The sequence below is a fragment of the Hyperolius riggenbachi genome, chromosome 3, assembly GCF_040937935.1.
Source record: "Hyperolius riggenbachi isolate aHypRig1 chromosome 3, aHypRig1.pri, whole genome shotgun sequence".
Taxonomy (NCBI): Eukaryota; Metazoa; Chordata; class Amphibia; order Anura; family Hyperoliidae; genus Hyperolius; species Hyperolius riggenbachi.
The window spans coordinates 441,570,635-441,582,701 of record NC_090648.1 but is presented as its reverse complement, the minus strand read 5'-3'; the positions used below and the strand labels follow the sequence as shown (position 1 = coordinate 441,582,701).

The window sequence follows — 12,067 nt, the reverse complement described above, 5'->3', positions numbered from 1 at the left end:
GTCACCAGAGCCTTGGCGAAGGTTTTAAAAAACCCTCACCAGGGCTGTAATATGGAGTGGCAGAGCGATAACCTGCCTGGAGGGATGACGTCAGAACAGGTAAGTATTTAACCCTCACTCCCCTCCATCCTCCATCATTGACACTAAGTGTTGTGAAAGGCTCTGTCATTTTTGCCGGCGGTACTCTTGAATGAAATATATTTAGTCAGAGGCAATGAAAAAAAAAACCCAATATCTGCAATGCCACAGAAATAAAAAAAAATAAAAACAAAAACAAAATGACCCCAAAACAGGATTGCTTGTTAGAACACTAAGAAGTGGAAATATACCATTTGGGTAGGGAAGACCAATGAGTTGTTAGTTATTCATGAGTTTCTGCAAATAAAAAAAAAGTTATACAATTTTAAAAAGTTATGCAAAGGCTGCAGCATTTGAGAGGGTTATTTCCAATCTACATAAATAGCATAAAATGTGCTTCAACTCAGGAATTATTAGACTCTCAATGACCTCCCCTACTATTTGGGTAAACACCAACCTGGACAGGAACACCATTAGCCATAACCTTTTTTTTGTAAACCGTTGCTGTTGGGTAAAAACTAAAGTAGCATCAAGATTTGTATTTATCAGAACCGCTAATATGGATTACAGCTAAAAACTAAATAGGGAATTTTATAGTCTAAGCTGATGCTGTCTCAATGTGAATCATCCAAGTGCCTCTTTCCATACATTCTACTAGAAACCATCTGGTACTGATACAGTACAAGTGGGCAGTTTATTTAAAAAAAAAAAAAAAAAAGAGGCAATGCCACAAAGTCAAACACCCTCCGCTAAGTATAACTAACTATAATGAGATTCCCAAGAAATATTCTTCTACACACAGCACATTAATCCTAAAATGACGTAATATATTTAAATCACGTATAAAACACCAGTTTGAAGGATATCATAGAGCATTTCAAAAACTCTGTAAAACAAACAAATTTAATTTGCAGTGTTTGACTAAACATTTATGTGCACTTTTGTAGCTGTAATAAGAGCATGACTGTTGTCCGGGGAAAAAAAAAATGATATATATATACCAGGCCTGCACAAACAACAACTCGAGTTGCAAAAGGAAGTATGGCAGATGATCTCAGTACAATGTGTTTTTTTTTTTTACATTCAAGCAAATATTTAAAAAATACAAAAATAGATACATTTTCATGTGTAATATATATAACTAGTTACCAGTGAGCAGAATAAAACGACGACTCCAAACAAGAACGATGTGCAAAGGGACACAAAAAAGTGATGCACCGCAGGTGTTTGATGATGTCATAACGAGAGGTCATTGTGGAAGGTTAGACACAGTTCTCAGGTGCCACTGAAGTCTTCCAGTTCTTGTGATAACTGCTTAGTAGCATCATGGAAAATGTCTGTGGCCAAACCGAAAGCCAATAGCCCTGAACATTTTGCATGGCCTTATTAACTGAGATGAGTAAAGAGTCACTAGTGAAAATCAGGTCATGTATGGTCAAAGCTGGAGGCAACTGTTAACAAAAAAATCAACTTAGAGCAGGAAAACCAGACAGGTAACAAAGTATCAAGACATAACTGGGATAAAACTACAAGCAGTTCCAAACACAATTTGAGCAGTTGCATAAGAAATCATCTTTCAGCGTTTTCCTGAAACAATTCTAAATTGCTGCTAAGGGGGACTGTTCCACACCTGCTCAATTTTAATTGAAACTAACAACCCCTATCGAGTTTTCTCTTCTGACACTATGGCCAATATGCAATTAACTTTGGTCTCCCCAGTTTTCTCCTAGGGGATATTTTCACACCTTGTCAATAAAATGCATATTAAACCACCAGCAAGTGAGAGAATACTAAAAATTATTTTGATAGTACTTATTCATCAACATGCTGGTACTTTTTCAATTGCAAAGTGCTGAAAAGTTAATAAAAAAAAAAGTTGGAAAATTATTTCCTAGGAGAAAACTAGCTTAAAAAAGGAGGGGTTACAAAGCAAACTGTCAGAATCCTCCCCTTCCATTTGCTAGTCATAACATACTCCAGTTTTTTTCTTGTTTTTTTGCACCTGTCGATTAACCTCTACGATGGTTTTTGATTTGACAATGGCCTCAATTCACTAAGCTTATCTCCTGTCTTTAATAACGTTTCTAGAGTTGTTACCATGGTGATAAGGCATGTAGTATTCAGGAAACATTTTACCTCAGGCAAACCTAAAGTTAACTCTTCTGTCTTTAAGTTAACTCTCCAATCCTTAAAATAATGCCAGAGTTAAAGGCAGGCTGTTAATTAACTGCGTGTGAAAATAACTACAGAGGAGGTAAATTAACTGCAGTGGAGGTAAATTAACTGCAGAGGAGGTAAATTAACTACAGAGGAGGTAAATTAACTACAGAGGGGGTAACTTAAGGAATGAAGAGGTAAGATAACTCTCTCACTGTGTGGAGATAAGTTTTCTCTTGCCTTATTATCTCCAGCATGATCTTAGTGAATTGAGGCCAATGACTGGACAATAGGAAAGGATGGTAACAAATGGAAGTTAAATACGTACAGCAAGGTCAGATAAAAACTCAATACTTTTAAAAACTCTCCATTTCACCAAGCTAAGAATACTGTGCAAAAGAGATGGACTGGTTTTTGTTGAACAACAAAACTGTATCGTCAAAAGAAAAAAAGTAGTAAGCGGTTGTTGGAATGTGCTAATCTTTTACAAATGCACTCTTCCTAGAATGTAGGGCAAGAGGAAAGTGTAGACACAAATCCCCAAAGGATTGCTTCTCTAGATGAGTGGAGGAATGGCATCCATTGGCCGAATCGGTAAAGCCTACTGAATTGTTACTTTCCCCAAGACTGATAAGTGAACGGTAAGTTGGTGAGCTGATACCCACAGACATGAAGATCATCATTGGCCATCATGTGACTACAGGTACCTTGTTTATCAGAAGTGTCTAAAATATCAAATCATTTATTGTACACAAAGTAAGAAGAGGAGAACCTGACTGATGACATAAAACAAGTAGAAAACAATTATGGCCTCTTTTGTAGGACGTTGTAAGCAGATACGTATTTGTTTCATTCAAGTCTATCAGATGTACAATACAGAAACATGGCCGATCTAGATATGTGCAGAAAGGTGGTGAACACTCTGAAAAATGGAAGTAAACATCAGTTCTCTTAAACCATTCAACTTTTCCGATCACAGCCAGTGCACCGAAGGACTCCAGCAAATTGCAGTATTACGATACCGACATAAATAAAATAGTCATTTACATTAAAGTGATACGAACATTATTTCCTTTAGAGGTAAGCAAACAATGATTAAGGCAGTACTGTATTTACACTAGATCATACTTTGGTTACAGAAACTAAACCTATTCCTTTTGTACACTTGCAGGTCTTCCCACCCAAACCGCACTGATGTTTCTACATCAACCGCAATGGTGCGCACTACATTGTATCATGTAGCTAGGTTACCTTACCAGCCTCTGCCACATATGATTTTACACTAGGAGTAAATGTTCAGCACTATCCTTCCAATCAAAAGACCAAAATTGCAAAGTGAACATAACATTTTCATGTCTCCTTATTGACACACGAGTTTGGAAAGGGGTTTTTGTGGCCCCCAAAAAATGTTTTCCCCCTCATCGTTCCTGGGAAGTCTCCTATGCTCAGAATATTAAAGTGCATTGTACACTGCATGGTTAATTTGCACGGGTCAGCCTATCCTGGCTGTCTTCAAGAGCTGTATCCATTTCCACCAATTCTTCCTCAACGGCTTTCTTCTTCTTTGCAGCCACTGACGTTAGAGCATCATCCTTCGTCAATTCAGACGCTAGCAACGAGGTGACGGCACAGCCAGCTTTCCGATTTGCTGCTGAAAGGAAGAAAAAGCAACAATGTAAGAGACAGAATGATGTAAGAGAATCAAAATAGCTTTATTGGCCAAGTGCGACCAAAGTCGTACCCACAATTATTCAGGTTACACATGGCAAGGATAATATAGCAGTTAACAGATGTAGGAACAGCATTTAGACATTATTAAGACAGAGAGAGGGCTTACAGCAGAGGAAAAACGGAGTCGGGATTGGAAAAACATTTGAGTTATGCCTAGGAGGGTGCTAGCATTCCATTCCGATTGTAAAATGTGAGAAACTAAAGAGATTATAGACTGCCTTGCAGGGATTAACAGATCACCTGCGAAAAACAAATATAAAGGACTGGTAGTCTTTAAGGTGGCCATACATCTGTAGATTTGGTGGCCAATCGACCAGACAAAATTAATTAATGCATTGCCACAGGAAATAGTTATGGCAAATTCTATACCTGCATTTACAGGGGGCGTAGATGCTTTCCTTGCGTTGAAAGACATCTATGGCTATAATTTCTAGGTAATGCCCAATGATGTTGATCCAAGGATTTTATCTGATTGCCATCTGGAGTCAGGAAGGAATTTTTTGCCTTTTGGGGCTAATTGGCCAATGCCTTGTAAGGGTTTTTCACCTTCCTCTGGATCAACAGGGATATGCGAGGGAGCAGGCTGGTGTTGTACTTTGTTGTCTGGTTCAACTCGATGGACGTATGTCTTTTTTCAACCCAAATAACTATGTAACTAATTGCATGTATTGATGGGGTGTGTGGCGGTGACAACATGCAACAATCTCAAAAACTATAAAGGTAAAGTATAACTGCATGGGCACAGTGGTGGGAAACCATGTATATTAGGAGGAAGAGAGCAGCCGGGGTTGACATCACAAGGCTGATTGCCAAAATATTTCATGCTGAAATTGATCAGGAATTGGGCATGTGACTTAGGACGGTCAACATATCTCTCCGATCAGAGAGAGATTTGTCTATTGGTCGATCGGCCGACAAAATCGCTAGATGTTTGGGTACCATTAATTTTTTTTATAATAAGCAAAGATACAGTGAGTAATTGTTAAAACATATCTAGTTTTTTTTTTTTGTTTTTTTTTTAAATCAAAGCTAGAGATTTAAAACATTCTGATAGTAGGGGAAAGCCGGTAAATAGTTACTACTATGACTACCATTTCAAAATTAGTAAAAGCTAAATAATATTTATAAGAGAAGGGCATTTTCGGACTCACAAGCTGCATGTTGGATCCCTGCTTATAAAACATCTGCTTATTATGACACTGAATGTCCTCTCATTAGTGTACTTATGAGTCCAACAATGGCAGATCCCACCAGCTTTATTACAGATTCTTCACACATAAGTGGAGTGGGTGAAAGTGCAACACAAGTGAAAGAGGAAACAAAGCAGCAGTGATCTTGAGTGCACTGGACACAGGGAACACAATAAGGTGGTTACCCCATTAGGTTTGTGATAGATACAGCTGAAGAGTAATAAAGCACCCAAACACACCATCAGAGATGAACCAAGTTTGAGTCTGTTTCAGAACACTAGGAAGATATCAAACAAGAGGATTGAGAAAGTTAAAGTGACTCCGAGCAGTGCAGAAACTATGGAAATATGCATATCATTTTAAAGCTCTCTTTCTCCTCTTTCCAATGATATTTAAATCGCCACCCTACGCCTTTTAGTTTTCGCTATTTTCGCGATTGAATTTGCAGCGGCCGCGATTTCAATCGCGAAAATAGAGAAAACTAAAAGGCGTAGGGCGACGATTTAGGTGTCGCCAGAAGGAGGAGAAAGAGAGCTTTAAAATGATATCCATCTTTCCATAGTTACATTGTATTACACAGGGCGACTTTTTCCTAAAGTCAGCAGCTCCATTCTGCAGAATGGAGCTGCTGACACTGGGGAAAGTGTTGTCCTGTGTAATACAAGTAACTATTTAAAGATGGATATCATTTTAAAGCGCTCTTTCTCCTCTTTCTGGCGACACCTAAATAGTCACCCTTCGCCTTTTAGTTTTCTCTATTTTCGCGATTCAAATCGCGGACGCTGCAATTTCAATTGCGAAAATAGCGAAAAATAAAAACGCGTAGAGCGGTGGTTTATATATCATTGTAAAGAGGAGAAAGAGCTTTAAAACGATATGCATCTTTCCATAGTTTCTGCACTGCTCGGATTCCCTTTAAAGAGCTGTTAGATTAGGATCAAGTGCAGGTATTGCTGAAGTGCCTACATATTAAGCCTGTGTGCATATTTTTTCCCCTCTAACTCTTCCCCTATCTAGCCTAACAATATACCCCAAAATCCCTTTAACCTTGGCTGTCGGGCCTCTAAACACCTTCCTAGGTTGCCTTGTAGATGATTCAGCTCTGGCTGCTACTCACATGAGAGCAGTTGGGGTAATCAAAGAGGTGCTAAGAATGTCAAAAGCAGTGCAAACTTTCTACTAATTTTTGGTAAACATATGCAGCTTGGAAATTGACCAATCAAAAAGCACTCCAAGCTGTGACAAAACTACAAATCCCATCATGCCTCTGCCTCCCTGAGTTATGCTTAGAGCTTTCAGAGTATTGCAATGCCTCATGGGACTTGTAGTTCCACCACAGCTGGAGTGCCAAGGTTAGCCATCACTGCTCTAGGCATTCCAGTTTCTTCCCACATCCCAAAAACATACAGATAAGTTAATTGGCTTCCCCTTAAATTGGCCCTAGACTGTGATGCATACACTGCACTATACATAACATATTGGCCCTAGACAACGATATATGCACTACATGATACATACATAGACATATGACTATGGTAGGGAGTAGATTGTGAGCCCCTCTGAGGTGCTGTTAGTGACAAGCCTGTATAATCTACAGCGCTGCAAAAGATCTGCTATATAAATGCTTAATAATAATTATTTAGCATACAATTGGAAATCTCCATTATTTCACCGGCAGCCCTAGAGAGATGTCTTTCTAACAATGGTATAACCTGGGAGAGCTGGCTAGGGGTGGCATACCAAGCCTCTTTCCCTTACACAACTGACACCAACATTATAATTAAACGTTACAGCTGATAAGTCCTGAGACTTTACAGTTCTTAGTAATGCTCCCAGTGTATAGAGAGCGAGAAAACTTCACCTTACTGTACAATTACACAAGGTATTATTCCCTTTGTCTTTTATTTAATCATAGCACTAGAATGTATATTAAACGTTAAATCCCAGAAGAACTCCGCTTTAGAACCTGCTGAGAAAACGGGCCGTTTCAAAGGAAAAACAAAACAAAACACCACAATCATGCAAAATTCATGCAAAATACAAAGCATGCAAGGACACAGCAAACTATATCAAGGACCAACCACACAAAGCAGCTCAGCTCTTGTGTATAAATAAATTCAGAAGCATTAAAAATGCATTGCCTTCACAGGGGACTGAAGCATGCCAGGAAATCTGTGATGGACATTCTTAATTCCTGCTAGGAGAAGACCAATCATAGTGGAATAATGATAAACTTCAGCATATAGTGAAGTGTGTACCTGTATCTGCGAGAAGAACTCTCACTAAGCTGCAACAATACTCCAGCCTCCAAAACAAATCAAGTAGGAACGTTCATCTAGAAATAGTGCGTCTCTCCTGCGTGGCTTTTCTTGCCCCCTGCTGCAAGATCTTATGATACTAATAAAAAGGTGTCCCTCTGGTAAAAAAGACAAGCCTGTCTCAACAAGCTCCATCTTAATGACTACGAATGGGGGTTCTCAGGCTTAAATACTCACCTGATCAAACGTCATCAGGTCACAGGTGACATTCTGCCCCACTACTGGTCAATGCAGTGACGGGCATATTTCCAAAGTCTGCCAAAGCTCTTTGGAAATCTCTGGCTGTGTTACCACCACCCGCCCCCAGCTGGACAGCCACCAATTAGGAGGGCATGCCACGCACAGATGGAGGTGGCCAGAGCCTCAGTGGAAAAATAGATTTTTTTTTTGCCATGGCAACAATATCAAGGGGGCAGAACGATCCCCTGCCTGGAAGGTTAATGTGTGAACAGGTGAGTATTTAATCTCGACACACCCCAAAACTCCATCATTAACACCTGTTATTACAGCCACTGCCTTTTATAGTAGTGGTGCTCTTTAAATTAGTGAAAACCTGCCCGATTTCCTCATCGACCCACAGAGGGGTAGTAGTAGTGAGGTGCTTGTGCCCCTTGTGATCTCTGCACAGTGCAGCCCAAGTAACAGATGGTAGGAAGCACACCTAAACTGTCATAAGGGATTATTAAAGCCCATGGAGTTTCTGCAAGGGAGTGAAGGAGTTTTTCCAAGCACAATAGAGAAAAGCTGGCAGAAAAAGAGGTCACTTATCTTCACTCTCCACTGTAAGCTATGTACAGGCTCTATATTTTCATTTGCTGTTAGAAATGATAGCTTTTATTTGTCCTGCTCTATAATCTGTAAACATTGCCCATGACTGCATCACCAAATAAGCTTGGTTGTTCATCATGCCACTTGCTTGACTGCTACTTGTTGTCCCCTCTCCATACAGCAGAGCAGGCTGGTTGGCTGCAGCAGAGTGGCACCTCTCTACAGCAGTAGCTACTAAAGCTGTAGGACGGTCCAGGACGATCACATACAATCATTCTGAACAATAACGGTCCGTCTCTTCCAGGCCTCACACAATACTTTATTAGCGGCACATGGCAATGATTATCATGGGTAGATTTGATTTCTCAGGTTAAAGAAGAACTATAGTCTGCCATAGAGAACATGTAATAGACTTTATACTGTAGTTATCCTCCTACCTGTCTACCCAAAGTAATGTCATTCTGTGTGAAGAGAACAATTCCCCCGCCTCCTCAGCTAGTGTTCAATCTGTAGGCAGAACAAGGTTATAAAACCCGAACGTAAAGCTCTCCATCTGTTTGCCTTGCCCAGAAAACTTCTACTATAAATGAGCCTATTCTCCTACAGTCAAAGAAAACACAAGCCTGGCAGCATGGAGAGCTCCCATACTAATGAGAATCCCATGACAAAATTGAGGGGGATAAAGACAAAAAAAACAAAAAACTTATTCATCCTTAAAAAGTTGAAAAAAAGTTTTGGAAACTCATAAGGTGGCTAGCCTGTTGGAATGTATGGGAAATTCTGACTGTGTTTTCGTACGAATGGCTGTTCCTTTGCTTCTAGAACAGAAAAGTGCTTCTTCCCACCAAATGCATTATCTACCTCTAATAAGGTCTGTTTAGGATTTAAGAGTTAGTTATAAGCAAACAGAGGCTTCAGACCTTGGGTAATAAACCTGTGAGTATCTGGCCAGCCACTGACCAGCGTCCCACAGGTACACCACTCCTGTCAATCAAATGACCAAACAAAAAGAAGGGACACGGCATTCAAAAGCCTGTTTGCAGCAACAAGTTGTATTGAAGCTAGTGGACACACTACATGTTTCGGGCAGAGCCCTTCCTCAGGTTAGTTATACTCTTTCATTTTTATTATTTAAAGGACACCTGAAGTGAGAAGAATATAAAGGCTGCCATATTTATTTACATTTAAACAACACCAGTTGCCTGGCTTTACTGTTGATATTCTGCCTTTAATACCTTTATCAATAGACCCTTAGCAAGCATGCAGATCAGATGTCTCTGACTGAAGTCTAATTTAATCCAGTCGGACTTCAGTTGCAAGCTGCATGCTTGTTTCAGGTGTGTGATCCAGATACTAAGCCAAAGAGATCATCAAGATTGCTGGGCAACTGGAATGGATTATAAGGCAATACATAGGGTAGCCGCCTCCATATCCCTCTGAGTTCAGCTGTCTGAGACCCACTTTGATGGACAACCCCCCCCCCCCCCCAATTAAGACTCCTCCCATATGGCAACAAGCCTAGCGTTTCCCCAGTGGACAGGATATGCTAACTGGTTATGCTTCCACAAATACTGCCGTTTCTCAGCCAGCTAATAATTATTCCATCTGTGCTTCTATGAAGAAGTGGAGCAGACAGGAAGTGTGCAAGTGCAATCTACCCTGACAGCGGACACATGTGGTAGCCATAGCATGTTTGCCACCGTTTCTCACCCGGACATTGTGACTGCTCTATGGGCCCAATGAAATTACCACTATCACAAAGAAAACATTTTCTATGACAACCAGAGATGGCTAATAATTTTTAGCTTTTATGCAAATTTAATGTGAAGCGCATGGAGGCTGGTTAATTTTGATTGGCCCAATTTCAAGCATGTGAGCTCCATTTATTAGCATCTCAATGATCATCTCTTATCATGACTACGGTTATTCTCGATTCTGATGCACAGAAGTAATGTATGCTCCAGATGCATGCTGGGAAGTGTACACCATTCCTTGCTACAGACCAACTGTGGTTATCATAAGCACATGTGTAGATGTAGTCAGATTTCATTATAGAAGAGCATTTTCTTAAAAATTTGGCTAAACTTTAGATTAGAACAGTCGGTCATGGTCTGACCACAGAACCAATTAAATATATTAAACATTAGTAAAATAAACATTCTAGATACATATGTCAGTGCAGGATTTAAGATATTAATGCTTGGATGTATAGGATCAACAAAACAGAACTTCGGAATCTACTGGCTTGGAAGATGCTACTGGTAACTCTGCAAAGTATCTGTGGCTTGATATAAATCAGATCAACCCATATCTTTCTGGTATTTAAATAATTTTTCTTTGTATTTTCAAGTAAGCCTGTCACCAATAGGCATTTGTAGTAATGTGAATCCCCACTCAGAAGCAAGTAGTCTTACAGTCATGTCTTCCCTGCCTAAAATAGAATTTGTTCCCATAATTTAACATTCCTGCTGATGCAGAGGAATATTTGTAGGCAGTAGCAGTGTTAGGGAGTCTTGCCCAAAGAACTCCTTACTGAATAGGTGCTGGCTTACTGAATAGATTTGAACCCAGGTCCCCTATGTCAGAGGCAGAGTCCGTAACCATTACACTATCTAGCCACCACCTTGCGGTACTCCAGTAGCAAGACCGTTACTGTGGCTTGATAGTGTAATGGTTAAGGGCTCTGCCTCTGACAAAGGAGACCAGTGTCTTAAGATGAATTACTGCGCATGCGCAGAGGTGAGTCTTCCTGGTCAAGGGTCACCAACTAAAGGCGGGGCCCCTAACAGAGCCTCTCCAGGTTAATCAAAAGGGGTAGTAAGTCCATGCAAACATGCCCACATCTGTCACTCGCCTCATTCTATTTCTGATGTTTGACTCGGATATCCTTTAAGCTTTCTTTCATCTATGAATTCATTATCGTATACTAGTAGACCTAAGCTTGTTAATAAAACGGGCTCTAGGTCTGTATCGCAACCTCCCTCTCACCCCTGTGAGCTCCGCCGCATAGTCAGCGTGCAGGTGTGCACATGTCCACCCGCGCACATGCCTGCCCGGCCCCCTGCTCCCCCTCTTGTCCCAACAGCTGTCCGTGCTGCACATGCGCAGTAGCGCAAACGCACGGACACAGGGACAGGAATACGAAGGGACACTTGAAGACTATTGTATTGGATTTTTACTATTAGTCCTTAACAATGAAGAACCCAAGCAGGAGATCGGCCATTCACAGTGAAGTCCAAAACTGGGGTAATGTGGGGAAAGATAAACAAAGAGTGTGAATGGTTTTGCATGAAAGAAAAAAAAAACCTGTCAAACTAGGGGACGAGTGGGTATAAAGATTATTACAAATGCCAATTTTACGGTCATTCATTATGTATTTTTGCAGCAGTAAAAAAAAGGTAATTAAAATTGTCACAAGGCTTACAATGCTTCTTTGTACAAATCAGTTATATATGTATAAAAACTATGAGAACATTTCTGAGACCCAGCAGCTATCTCTCAACCCATTCGGTCATCGGACTTGGCTCTGCATAGGCTCATGCTTTGCCAACTAGGTTAGCAGTTAACACAGTAAAAAAACTGGGTGGGTAACAAAAAATCTGAAATAAAAATGAGGATCTTGTGTTTAGCAATAACAACCAAAAAAAGGGAAGACAAATTGTTATTAGCACAAACACATCACACAAATGCAGCAAGCGTTACCAGGTGTGCTGCCTGCTCCTCCTCCTCAGTGAGGGACAGGAGAGAGCCTATCGAGAGGAAACAAAACATTAAGGAAAAAAGACTGAAACCCTACAGTTCTGTAAGCGTCCGTTACTCCAAACT

The 12,067-nt window shown here is 40.3% G+C and overlaps 1 protein-coding gene across 1 annotated transcript in view; it reads right to left on the bottom strand.

Annotated features, from left to right (window-relative positions):
- Nucleotides 1-2,961: 2,961 nt before the first annotated feature.
- Nucleotides 2,962-12,067, bottom strand: part of LOC137564207 (protein diaphanous homolog 1-like) — a 35,018-nt gene continuing 25,912 nt past the window's right edge. The window contains exon 4 of the mRNA XM_068277776.1: nucleotides 2,962-3,886. Within this exon, the coding sequence (XP_068133877.1) occupies nucleotides 3,714-3,886 (173 nt within the window). The 3' untranslated portion in view covers nucleotides 2,962-3,713. The remainder of the gene's footprint in view (nucleotides 3,887-12,067) is intronic.